Source organism: Ceratosolen solmsi, unplaced genomic scaffold, assembly GCF_000503995.2.
Source record: "Ceratosolen solmsi marchali unplaced genomic scaffold, CerSol_1.0 scaffold11, whole genome shotgun sequence".
In the NCBI taxonomy this organism is placed as follows: domain Eukaryota; kingdom Metazoa; phylum Arthropoda; class Insecta; order Hymenoptera; family Agaonidae; genus Ceratosolen; species Ceratosolen solmsi.
In genome coordinates this window covers 3,582,134-3,596,164 of record NW_011948416.1, presented here as the reverse complement: position 1 = coordinate 3,596,164, position 14,031 = coordinate 3,582,134, and the positions used below count along the sequence as shown (strand labels likewise).

Below are 14,031 nucleotides of genomic sequence, written 5' to 3'. Positions count from 1 at the left end.
ATCGATAACGATCGATCCATATCGAACGGTGGATCTTAGAGGGCTGCGCTTCATTCGTAACCGCAATAATTTATTAGCGTTTTGAAAAAAAAACCATCGCACCCTCTGCACACTTGACGCGCACTTTATCGACGATCCATAAACTTTCGAAATCACTTGGCTGGCGCGAATCCTACCGGTGAATTTTGCGACGAAGCATGGCACAGGCGCGCGCACTTATCAATTCGTCGATCGACGTATTTTTACGCTTTACAGATAAAAAATAGTAATAAAGAAAGAAAAAAATCAATAACGGCGGCTAATAATGGATGTTTCATACATACATAAACATACATACATATGCACATTCACGCGCGCACATACACATTCACATACGTGCATATACACATACACACATACATATACTCGCACACGCGCACACTCGCGCTCGCGCTCGCGCATGCACACGCATATCTATATATATATTCAAAATATAATAATAATAATAATAATAATAATAATAATAATAATAATAATAATAATAATAATAATAATAATAATAATGACGACGATTTTTGACGGTGATGCTGATGCTAATGATGATGCTAATGATGATGCTAATGATAATGCTAATGATGCTAATGATGATGATGATGATGATGATGATGATGATGATGATGATATAGAAGCCAGGCGATCGCCGTGGATAACAACAAAAGTGTAAAACAACGTGAAGCGAAGAGCGGGCCGTTCGGGCCGACGCATTAATCACGTCCGCTCGCAAGAGCTACATTTATATGTACACGGTCTCTGAGATTCCCTCGGGGCGCGTTGACCATCCCCGGACGAGTTCCTGGTGGCCGCGGTATCGGGATCTCAGTAGCCGTCGAGGCAGCGTAGCTTCTTGAGCGGTGGAGCAGCCTCCTCTCAGCTGGTCGGAGCCTGCATCGACATGGGAGCCGCCTTTACAGGCCCGAGCCCCGGGCCCGAGAGTCCATTGTTGTTCATGTCGCCGGGTCCGCCGCGCGTCGCCCCCATGCCAATCGACGGGGTCCCGTTAACTGACGGCGTACCACCCGGCATCTGACCCTGGAACAAACGACCGGAGCGACTTTCGTCAATTGGGGCCCTATTCTTTCTTTAACTAGGGCTGTCTCCCTCCCTCCGGTCCCGCCAAGTCCAATCGACATTTGCAACCCGAGATCTCCCTTGGAGTTTGGCAGATTGATCGACCTTATTATTACGTCAGCGGACAATAGTGACCAATGCAATTAGGAACGTATTCATCCCGTTTGATCTTATCAATGGTTTGTAAAAGAAAATTGTAAAATAGCACTCCGAGGCATTTTTTCGTGGTGTTTTCTAATGACTTTGATGATTTAAACGAAACTTTAAATGTGAAACGCCATAACAACCATTCGACAGCTTTTGAAATTTATTCGGAGAATGAACAATTCTGCCCTACTAATGCAATTTTAAATAAGCTATACGTTCGCAATTCCATGATTGTAAAAGTTATATAACATAGTATATACAATATGTTATAATATATAATAATATAACATAATGATATAAGTTTAAAGAAGGTACAAGTGTGATAGTGTTAAAAGAATAATTAAGAAAATAATAAAGACTAGTTGTTTGAAATGTAAAGTCACAACTTACATTCGAGACATGATTGTGCTGTGCCATTTGTTGTCCAAGCATTTGCGCTTGTTGATTCTGATGTTGCTGTTGCTGCTGCTGTTGCTGCTGCTGCTGCTGCTGCTGTTGTTGTTGTTGTTGCTGTTGCTGCTGCTGATGCTGCTGTTGCTGCTGCTGCTGCTGCTGCTGCATCGGATTATGACCAGGATGGACGCTTTGTCCGGGAGGCGTGGGCGTCGGTGGCAGCTGCCTTTTGAGATGAGCGAGAGTTGTTGGCGGGTGAAGCGCTATGTTGGCGAACACCAGCCTCTCTTCGTAATCATACTCGCAGAGGATTTTATTTTCGCATAAATAGAAGCGATCACCCACGCAAAATCTTGAACAAACAAAATCGACATATTTCAAATATCCGCTCTATTGGAATATATTTGCGAATGGTTTTGAAATTTAAGGAGCTATTATTAAACTGATATCGAATTTATTCGCTTCATTTGTATTCATTGTCGGCCAACCGTTAATAATAAATATTTAGTTAAAAATAACTTTTTGGATTTTATTGTTCATTTTCTTAAATGGCATTAAATTTATAGCTTGAAAGTAAAATTAACTTAGCGTCGAGTTTTATAAAAAATTTTTGTTGATAATGTATGGATCTATTTTCGATCTATTTATGGCTTATTATATTATTGCTATATAAAAAAAAAAAAAGAACTTATAAAAGTACCTACTTTAAATAATATCAATTCGTGTAAAATGATATATTTAAATCTAATTCAAATATCCGGCAAAATAGCTTCGTAACCTCTCAGATTTTTACAATACATCTTTGTTTTTCATAAATAATATATTATCACGCATGCACGTACACAGTTACACACAGTTACACACAGTTACACACAGGCACACACAAACAAACGCGCACACAATTTACATAATATTTATATATCATAAATAACGTGCGCGCGTAGGCGCGCGTGTGCGTATATTGTGGAATGGGATCTGTTATTTATGTTACAAGATTCATTACATTTACTAAAGTGTAAATATTCTTTTAGAGATTTATCTAATTATATAATCTATAGTGGACTAAAATACTTTAAACATTTTATTCGTGCTGGTTTACACTAGTGGTATCAAAAAATTTAGAAGAAGTTTATATAGAAAATAGAGAAAAAAGTTTGAGAAAGAGAGAGAGAGAGAGAGATAGAGAGGGAGAGATAGATAGAGTGAGAGAGAGAGAGAGAGAGAGAGAGCCAATTTTACAACTCACACTGAAAATCGGTACGATTTATATGCCGACATATATTCTTATAAATTTATTTAGTGAAAATGGAATAAAATTGATTGACATTGCACCAACACAATCACGCACGGCTTTAATTCAAATTTTCGAATAAACAGTGAATGCGGGCATAATTATAATTGGAAGGGGCCATTATTGGCCAGTTAAATTCATCGTCCGAATGAAATCTTCGGTGCCGAGCGAACGCCAATCAAGTCCTGACGCGAGTAAAAACTCACGGCCGTTATGAAGTTATGACCGTTATGACGGCGAATATGAGGAACAATAGTTGCGGTCGCTAATTGTTGATGTACCAATAGAGGCGCGCAGCGTCCCTCTTTGCAAATTAATCGTCCTGCGCCTCTATGCGCGTTGCCGCGAAACGATATGACCGATGTAAAGCGCGAGTGTAAGAAGCCCAAGTCGGCGCCGATGCGCAGCCACGTGTCTGCCGACTGCTGATATTCGCAATCGGAGCCTAGAATTGGCGCTCGTTAGGCTCACCAACTGGCTATTATGCGAATAGCCGCGAGACATCGCAAATTCGCAGGCACTCGCTCACGATCTGGCCCACTACGATATGCGCAATCGCTGGCTTCCATAATCCAAGGGTTTCCCTTTACTTCGAGCCTATTTACTCTTGGCGGGTCCGTTCCTCGGCCATCGCTTCTTTTGCCTACAGGATTTTTTTAGAAACGTTTTTAGATACCTGAATTTGTCCGATCATTTTCCCGATTTACATATCTCGGGGTCAAGAAATTAAAGTTTAACTGCGGGATTAGAAATATTTCAATGTTTTAGTTAGTAGTATTGCTGCGCTTAAGCGATTAAGAAAGGTTCTTCGTCCTGGATCGTCCGTATAAATAAAGGCAGAGAGAAAGCTTAAATTACTCGATGTAATATCGCTTGTCGAGTGTAAGACACTAATTTCCCTAATAAAAAGTCAGGATTACGAATGAAATAAGGATTTGATCTTTCAAGATATAAAGAGAACTATTGCATTTGTAAAATGAGGTCGGTAGTTTGTAAGACTTGGCGTGCGTGAATGAATCGATCTATTGACGTGAACTTTCCTCAAATACAAGACGACAAAGGGAATTAATACCGATAAATATACGGATTATTCGCTATCTGGTTTAGATGCCGTTCTCAAGCCCAAAATAACCGAGAGATAGTGGTATTAGTGAGCGACTTTATTCTATCCTCGTTCTCGGCACTAAATGAGACGACGACTATGACGACGACGATGACGACGACGACGACGACGACGACGCGAACAGAGCGCGCGACTTTCGAAGGCGAAATTACGTCGGGGGACGCTCCAGTAGTCAGGACCATCCTAGTCCCAACCCTCCTCCTTACTGCAGGAGAACTAGGATAAGGGGTGGGAATGGGATGGGGAGGTGGCAGAGACCGATATTTTACCTTAAGCGTGGGATAGACGAACGCATAGGCGATGGAAGGCAAAAGAGGAGGTAAAGAGAGAGAGAGAGAGGGGGGGGGGGGGGGGGGGGGGTTACTTTAGACTGTAATAACGCGGAATAAAGGGTTGCGCGCACTCGCGACTCTGTATACGCGAGCGACTGTCGCGCCCAGCTCCGGTTGCCACTCCCTCGGTTACGGGGATGATTTACCGATCCAATTAGCTCTCCCTCCTCTCTGCCTTTCCCTGGAGCGGTCGCTACTCTCCTAAAAAGACGTTCGGTCTAATTTAACGGGCATCCAATTAAAGACTAAACGACCACCCGACAGAGGGGAAGCACACGAGAGGAATGAGAGGCGAGAGGATTGTACGCAGTGAGAGAGAGAGAGAGAGAGAGAGAGAGAGAGAGACAGAGTATAATCGAAGGTTAGTAGAAAAGTTTACGTGATGCCTGGTCGTCCAGATTTGAAAGAAGAAACTGCAGAGACATGTTTTTATTTTACCTCTTGTCGCGTATCTCCATTACGCGATATTCTATTTTCGTGCTTTTCGGACGCCGTCCGTTTCTCTTACAAACGATTTCCTAGACCGCCTCGTTTGAGCTAGCATTTTGCGAATTCCCACTGATCTCTGATCACCGTTTTACAAGATTCTCAATTGGTAGGAGAAAGAAACTTTTCATCCAATCAGCAAAGTAGTGCAGTTTTTACAAAATTACAAAATCATGCTGTTAACAAGATGACTTTAGAAATATTTCTCTACAATTTATCGACGCAATTATTTTACAAATGAAATTTTTTGATTTTAGATAATTTTCAAAAATTTATATAACTATATAATGTCGTTTATATGTAATGATATATATATATATATATATATATATATATGCGCGCACGCGCGCGCGTGTGTGTGTGTGTGCGCGTCAATGTCGATTAAGTATTGAAAGGATTTTAAGAATAATATATTACACGTTTTCATTTAAGTAATTTATCAATCTCACTCATAGTCCCTCTCTCTCTCTCTCTCTCTCTCTCTCTCTCTCTCTCTCTATCTCTCTTTCTCTCTCTCTATCTGTCTCTCTCTCTCTCTCTCTCTATTCTTTCAATTTATCCGATGAATAATAATAATTGGATACATTTCATAATACATTGAAATAGGAAACCATATCAGAATTTTAACAATATTAACTCTCCTTCACGAAATTTATTTAACGTAATTGGGTAGATTTCAGTACACTGTTACCTTATATGATTTACTTCACAAACAATGGCTGAAATCCGAAGCTATATTTACTCCAAGTTAAGCTTAACTTCCTAAGTAATAATATATTTATATTATAAAATTATTATTAAGATCTTATTTACATTTATTCTCTTCGGTAAGTCTATTTCGTAAGATTGAGATAGTGTATAATGAATGTATAACAGAACCCGATTATTTTATATGCGAGAGCAATTTTAATGATGATTACGCGCTTGACTATTACGACACCTAAATTTATCAACGTAACATTGTGCAGGAAAATTCATATCTGCGAACGAGTACAATTCTTCGGATTGATTCCAACGAGATTTATAAAGAGCCTGGCATTAGTCAAGGCTACAGCCGCTGCTCTTTGAGTGCCTCTATGTGTGCGCACACACCTATGAGCAAGAATAGAAGGCATACCAAAACTAGCGCAAGGATATACGGTCGGTTGAAATATTAAAAATCCGCAGAGGAGCGAGCAAAAAGAGGAGACGGGAGATCGCGTCCTTGCATGGGAAATTTCAATCTGGACGCGCGTTCAGATAACTCGGCTGAATCTTTAAAGAGGGTCGCGCGAGACCGACAACTGCTGCATATCCGGTGCGCACTTTGAATAAGTAAATGAGCTCACCAACGTCGATGTGTGGCTGTGCTCGGGAGCACGATCCCATTAGGGTGCCATTTTATACTTTTCCGTATGTGTCGGGAAAGTAGTCGGAGATGCCGAGTCGATGCCAGCCCAGCTCCAATACAAAATCAAATATTGAGGACCGAGCTTTTCGGACGGAGAGGAACACTTTTTATAGCCTCGTCCAGGTGTACCGTCTCTTCATCGCGCGTGTCTCTTTCGTTTTTCTAGCGTCTTTTTTTTCCGATATGGAGACGAGGATTTTCGATTAGCTTGCAAAGAGCAAAGCAGCAGCGTTATTTTCACCGGCTTTTCATTTTCATGTTTGTGGCTTATTGTTCGCGCACTTTGGGATCTTACTTGTAAATTTGACATTACATTTCGTGCCTACCAAACTGAATATTTTAAGGCTTGAAATTTCCATAATAATTAATATACTTTTCACAAGGATAGAGAGCGAAGTTTCATTCGCATTTAGCTCGAACGATGAAACTTGACTAGCTTGGCTGAAAATAAATTTGCCATGTGAATCGCTATAATGTGCTCCACACACCCACCCACCCACACATAAATGAAAATAAAGAGAGAGAGAAAGAGAGAGAGAGAGGGGGGGGGAGAGAGAGAGAGATTTTTATTAAAAAGCTTAGGAAACATATTTTATTTACTTTCGTTTGATTAGTTCTTTCAACATAATGATCGACTTTTTAATTCGTACCTCCATTACTACTAGATGCTAAGCATTTGTTAATTCGCGTCATCCATATCAAGGATATTTACATATGTTTTATTACACGTCTTTAAACGTCTCAGTCTACGGATGATACCGGCTTTATCACGTGGCTATTGATTAAAATGAGGATAGAACAAATTTATGGGAATACGCCAATGCAACCAATCCGTTAAGACGATACACGACACGAGTGAGCATATATCTCATTTAACTACAAGTCTTTTGTACTATTACAAGTGACTCTCGCAATTACGGCGGCGCAGATGGGTGGCGGGGGGGGCGGTTTGCAACAAGCGAGCGAATAACTCTCGATGGCGAAATCGAAGCGACCTGGGTGCCACGTGCGAGCAACAAAACGCAAACAATTCGCATCCAAAAGCCCAGCGTAATTCGCATCTAGCGTGCCAAGATAGAGACAGAAGTTGTCAACGTAGAAGAGCGAGTGGAGACAACGGGAGCGCGCAAACAGAGACGAGGTTGGGAGGGCCGTAAAGAGTGGCATTGTCGAAAAGGGGGCGAGAGAACGAGGGTGGCCGACAATGGCCAATGATAAAAACGTAAAATTGATGCCCCTTTGTGCGACTATTGTTTGCCCAGCAGATACACGCGGATCCCGACGAAGTAACGATATTGGCTCGACGGGTACCGCGCCGCGCTGCGTCCTATCACTCTCTCTCTCTCTCTCTCTCTCTCTCTCTCTCTCTCTCTCTATCTCTCCCTTCTTTCAACATCCGAGCCAATGCTAAAGCACGCGAGCGATTATTCGCGTTTCCTTTTTTACCAAGTTCCCGTAATTTAACCGCCTGTTTAATGCGCCAGCCACGGAAATTCAAATATCTTTCGATATTGCTTTAAAGATTACGGAATTCTTTGCATTGGATTTAGAGGGCATTGATGATATTGAAACAATGTGTGATATTAGTGATGCGTAAACGGGGAAACGATCGATGAACGTTGAATTGTACCAGTCAATTGGATTCATTTGATAAAGTCGATGCTCATAGAATGACTTTCATGTTAATTGCGCCATATTATCGAAAATTTCGAAGTGATAATGGTTGAATGCATGAAACGAAGCGCAAAAGCCAGTTTATAACATCCTTTGGTTCCCCTCTACTTTCTATAATCTGCTAAGAAAATTAATAATATATATATATGTGCGCGCGCGTGTGTGTGTGTGTGTGTGTGTGTGTGTGTGTATGGGTATATGAAAAAACATGGTCTAAAATATAAAATCCGTGTTAAACGTGGAGATTCTTGAATAAGTACGGATCTGGCTTGTTGATCGACCGCCAACAGCCAACCATGAAAATTCAATTGAATTCGTCGACACCTCGCGCCATAAGTCCGAGAGTCCGAGTGAAGAACAAGCTACCAAGCAAAATGAAAATTAATATATTCTAATTCCCACATTTGTATTCCCGCGCATCGCGCTCACCTACGCCAAAATGAAAAAGTGGAAGGAAAAAAAAGGGAATAAGAGAAAAAATATAAGCAGAAGATGAAAGTGGTCGGGGGCATTGGGCGAGGAGAAGCGAGAAAATTGAATACCTCGAGGATCCGTTTTGATTGCCCGTCCGCTCTCCATGCGCTCGGTAATTTCATTTTTTTTCATCGGGGCAGGAAGGACGCCTCGAGACACGCGCTCTCATGCCGTCCGGTTGCGCGGGCCCGCCCTCTTTACAGGCCAGTTGGGAAATCACCCTTAGCCCGGTGCCTGACAATCCCACTCCCCGGTCTCCACCGATCTCCGCTACAACACGGCCATCCCATCCCTTATGCCGCCCCTACGCCCCTTGTGCCGCGGAGGATTCGCAGGCGCGAACTTTGACTTCTTATATAATTATCGCGTTATCGCTGATATATTCACGGGTAATGGAGCAGGTTGGCGTTGACGTTCCCTTGCCATTGGCATCGGAGGACAGCGAGTGGGTGCGCTCACTTTTGTCTTGCTCGATTAAACGAGACCTCCACTGATTACATCCTTCCTTCAATGCTCGACTTTACAATCGGACGAGCTGTCGGTCAGTCGAATCTCGGGATTTGATCATTTTTCTATCCGTCCGCACGATTCTTACGGACCTCTCAAGCCAAAAATTTTTCTGCTCAATTGTCTTACTTTCGTAAGAAAATGCAATTAAATAAATAGTTAATTGTATTTATAATCAATGGCTGCTCGGTGTTATCCATGCTCACTGCAATTATCGTTTATTATTTGAAGTTTCGACAGTTCTGAGAATAAGTTCTGAGGGTAAGAGCTACTGGAGATGAACATCTTCACTCATTTTGGCTACCTTTATTGTTCCTTAGCGATAATTTTTTGATAATCGACAATGAAAAAATCTTCTCATAATTAGATTATTAAAACGAATGCGAATATTATTTTTTTTTTTAATGAAAGCGATGAGGGTACATATCCTTAAAGATAGTTAATTTATTCGTCCAGTTTTCCCGATGGTTATTCGATATTTGAAGCGACAGTATATTACGCGATTCTGTATTTATGAAATTGAAAAGATTTCGGATCAAGGTAAATCGCGCATATAATAATATGTTTTATCACTTACTCAATCGCTTACTCAATTAAAGATCCTTAATAATATTGTATTAAATTGGAGATTAATTTATCGATGTTATATTGCATAGCGCTTGGACTTAAATTAAATTGCTTCAACGTATGAAAAGAAATTCTCCGATTTCAAATTAATTTCTTTTGCTTTTAGGATAAGTGACGGAGTAAATTGATTGAAATTCAATTAAGGCATGCGTAACCAACTGTACATTAAAAGACGTTAAATACGTAGTCCTAAGACTGCCAAATTCTAAAACATGTATCAATCGCTTAAAGTTCCAAGCCATAACCCCTTCGTCTTTTTTAACAATGAAATGCATAAATGGCCCTTTTAGCCAAATAAAACCTTATTCTCCACGTGACTCCTTAAAATACGGGATTATGAAAATAACGCATTCGTCGACTCGACCCTTTGCAGTAATGGTAAAATAGGGGAATGGGCGATGGGCCTGGGAGAGAGAAATGAGAATCGGGACCAACCGGTGATAGCATTGCTGGCAGGCAAAGCACTCGAGGTGATAGACGTTTGTTTTGGCGCGCATGACCATCTCGAATGCCGGTATGGGCTTGTTGCAGGCTGAGCAGTGTCCCGTATTCCCAAAGAGCCTCAGGTAGTCCCTCCTGCAGAGAATGAGATTCGCCTTTGTGTAGAGGGTCGAGCCGACCTCACCCAATCGGCAGTCGCAGCAGTTGCACTTGAGGCAGTCCTCGTGCCAGTAGGCGTCCAGTGCCTTCAGAAGGTACCTAATAACAAACAAACTCGCCGTTAACATTTTAAGCTCTCCTTATCGCGCTTTCTCGTAAGTATTTTCTACCGATTATCGATTGTACATGAACGAGATCGTTCGCGAAGTTTTTAAGACTGATCAACGGTAACTAGCGGTGACTCAATGGAGTTCCATGCACTAACAACTCATCGATTTCATATTTGAAGATGGTGTCTAAACTCTCTTGTCAATGCTTCGTCTTTACTATCGATTATATTCAACGTGTTTGAATATTTCTAAGCTACTTTAGCTTTAATCTTTTTTTCGGATCGATTAATCATGCGACACGAATTACGGCCTCCATACTTTTAATCCCAAAGTCGCGAATAGAGATTTTCATTCTTCCAAATTTAATTGCTAACTGTATATGAATGAAGCTGCAAAGTATAGGAACTATCACGTAAAAATTTTTCAATGCTCGCAAGAAATAAATATTGCTCGTCAAATAATTCAATTATTTTCACCAATTACCGTTCTCGTTATTAATTCCAAATCTTATTTGCCAAATATAGTGTTACGTAGATCATGAACCTTCGTCACTGTCGAATCCACCTTCATACTTCATAGCCACGAGCTTCGTTAGGATAAATTTGACAGGGATAAATTTCCCGCCAAAATAAAGTCGTATCGGACGAAAGTCGCGCGGATCCCCCGACTCGTATCCATTTAACGTTTCGCACTTCTACCGTCAGCCGTTTGCCCGGAACGCGTTGACGCTTAAAGCCACTAGCCACATCGTCGACGACAGCAAGAGCGACGTCGCTCCGCTACTAACGTGTATCGAGAGAAAATGACGGACGGCAGGTGGACGACAGCGTGGGCGGCGTTGGGAGAGAGGGGAACCACCGAGTAGCAAAGAGCATAAACTCATAAATCTACGTCGCTGATTAAATTGATTTGGGCGCCCAGCCGAGGCTGCCACAACTATATTGCGTTGCTCACCTTTCCTTGATTGTCTTGCGGCAGCCGTGGCACTCTTGCTGAGTGGAGCCATTTTTACTAGTCTCCGACTTGCTCACATCCATCGTCATCGTGATCTGGGCTAAACCACCGTCTGCAAAATAATGGACAGAGTACGTCAACAGTTGAATTAAGTTTCCACTTACGGCTACATGCGCATGCTTTATTTGTGAATTTTCAACTCCATTATTTTGATCTATTTTACTTTTCTCCTTTAATACGTTTAATACTCATTGTAATATCCTCTTTTCACGGCTATTTCATCTGTTTCAAACAAGTATTTATTATTATTTTACTTGTCCACCTTCTATCGCCATCCAACTTACTCAATGTTCTTACGACGAGAAAACTAGCCTTTTTTTTTTAACTTTTTTAACAATTAAAATATAAAATGCATTATACATTATAATGAAGTACAGTCTTTTGTCTTTTCGAAAACAAATAACGGCTATTCTTTCAATTAACTTCCTCATTTTTAATTAAATACATTATTTCATTCAAAATTATATATATATATATATATATGTGTGTGTGTGTGCGCGCGCGCGTGTGTGTTAAGTGTTTGTGTCAAGTGTGTAATAAGTTTGGCTTAAAATTAAAATTTTTATACTTTATAAATATAATTTATAATCTGCGCATTACCGTCATTTTTTTTTTTATAATAAATTTATACAAAGAGAAATGTAATTTATATCATGACTCTTCATGACAGAAACCTATTCATTATAATTTCTAATATTTACTTGAAGATTTTATTTTATAATGCGGTGTATTCTCGATAAGCAGATCCTACAAATATTTAACAGTTTTAGAAAATTGGCTTAGTTTATGGTACGATAATTGCTTTCAACAGCAATTGAAATTCTAAACGAATTTAATTAGTAATATAATTATTGTATACATTACTTTTATTTATAATTAAAACAATTCTCTGTTTGATTGTTGATTTTGTATAAATGAAATTCCATTAAATATATGAATTAATACAACTACTTTAGCTTCATATATTAATAAATCCAGGCGAATATTCTTATTTATCTTAAACTCTTAATTTATTCATAAAATATCGATGTAATATCTTGTAATAATATTGATAAGATTAGAATTTATTCAATTTCAATATTCGTGAAATCTACAATGCAAGCTTTTACTAATGACAAATCGTAAATAAAATATTTTATTTCTTTAAAATGGCAATTACTATTTTCTTTAGTATTTTATTAATTAATTAATGTTAATTTATTATTAACAAGAATTATCATGCACTTTACGAATGCAAAATGCTGGCTACTTTGCATATACCTAAAATAAATTAGTTATTCAATTAATGTTGTTTATGACCTGTAAATCAAGAATACAATTATGGCACATAAATTGAGAAAACATTCGTCATATTTTATGAGCTCATAAATGAAACAAGGATTATTACAGGTTCCTATTAAAACGGATAAGTAAGAAATAACAAAGACGTTCCATTATTACTCGAAATTATTAAGTTACAACTCATACATAAGCGGCAATTGTTACAGTAAAATCAAGAATCAATTGAAAGAGAGAAATATCTGGAATACTATAATTTAACTATCAATTATAAAACACAAAAATTATTGTAATAGATGGATAAATAATAAATTATTGCACATTTTTATTAATTTGATACGCTACTCAAATCTATCATTATGATAAAATAAATAATATTAATATCTGTAAAATACTATTATTCACAATAATCATATATGATATAATAAGAGTTTACTTGATTAAAATATTAATTATTATATAATAACAAAACTATATAAGGAAATGACAACGAAATAACAGAAGGACTTATAATCTACTTATATTTTTATGAATACTACATTTCAAAAGCGAGTAATTATTAATTGTAAATATTAATCATATATAATTATATTAATTCTACTAATTAATATATATACAAATAGACATAATTCATAGATTCATAAGTTACATACATACATAAATTATCATTGCTATGTTCATTAATAGCTCATTTCATGTCACAAAAAATACAAATATACAAAAATATTGCTATATGCTATGATTTAGGCAATTTAATTAGTAATAACGAAATATAAATATAAATATACTATGTACATATATATATATATATATATATATATATATATATATATATATACATATAAATTATGTACATATGAATTGTGGAAACTTAGATAACTTGTAATGAAAATGATTAGCAGTATGAATCTAAACTCAATGTTATATTAATTTTAGAAATTCTGAGTGTTAATTTACTGGACGAAAATATGTCCGAAAATCAAAATAAACAAAATTTAGCCAAACGAAAAAATTATAACTAAAGGCATAAAGAGAGAGAGAGAGAGAGAGAGAGAGAGAGAGAGAGCAAGATACAGAAACAACTAGGCACCACAGCTTAATTAATTAGTCGAATCTGCCTAGTAACAATCTATTACACATCCAAACATCTTCCGGGGTGATGGAACAGACAATGAGATGAGCTTCTGTTCAGCTTTCTATTGCTAATTGACGTTCTCCGAGAGTCGACAAGCTTACGAGAATTATAAATGCCTCCATCCCCCTTTAATTTCATGCCTATGTCTTTCTTTTTTTCTTCACGATATATTTTATATTTATCTTCATCTTTGTATCAATTTTTTCTAATGCTGCTTCTCTATATTTATTATATACATGTTTCCGCTCTCACATTTTCCTACTTTCATATTTTTCGTCTTCTTTGATAAAAACTTTTTGTCACTCAACCGATTCTCTCTCTCTCTCTCTCTCTCTCTCTCTAT

The 14,031-nt window shown here is 38.4% G+C and overlaps 2 protein-coding genes across 2 annotated transcripts in view; both read right to left on the bottom strand.

Moving 5' to 3' along the window:
• Positions 1-627: 627 nt before the first annotated feature.
• Positions 628-9,219, bottom strand: LOC105359455 (cyclin-dependent kinase 8-like). The gene is made up of 4 exons (XM_011496069.1): positions 9,197-9,219; positions 1,837-1,999; positions 1,645-1,746; positions 628-1,068 (listed from the first exon to the last, which is right to left on the bottom strand). Exons 1-4 carry the CDS (start codon positions 9,217-9,219, stop codon positions 907-909), a joined length of 450 nt encoding a protein of 149 aa, XP_011494371.1. The 3' UTR covers positions 628-906.
• A 471-nt stretch (positions 9,220-9,690) lies between these two features.
• The window catches only part of LOC105359454 (LIM domain only protein 3-like), a 192,949-nt gene continuing 188,608 nt past the window's right edge, over positions 9,691-14,031 (bottom strand). The window contains exons 3-5 of the mRNA XM_011496068.1: positions 11,216-11,327; positions 9,987-10,250; positions 9,691-9,709 (exon numbers count right to left, since the gene is read on the bottom strand). Coding sequence (XP_011494370.1) covers positions 9,691-9,709; positions 9,987-10,250; positions 11,216-11,304 — 372 coding nt within the window. The 5' untranslated portion in view covers positions 11,305-11,327. The remainder of the gene's footprint in view (positions 9,710-9,986; positions 10,251-11,215; positions 11,328-14,031) is intronic.

Excerpts from the sequence above, each read along its gene's own strand:
- LOC105359455 (XM_011496069.1), bottom strand. The coding sequence starts at position 9,219 with ATGAGTGAAGATGTTCATCTCCA. Across the intron at positions 1,747-1,836 it reads CCACGCCTCCCGGACAAAGC|CAGCAGCAGCAGCAGCAGCA; the intron begins GTCCATCCTGGT and ends CAACAACAACAG. Across the intron at positions 1,069-1,644 it reads AGCACAATCATGTCTCGAAT|GGTCAGATGCCGGGTGGTAC; the intron begins GTAAGTTGTGAC and ends CGTTTGTTCCAG.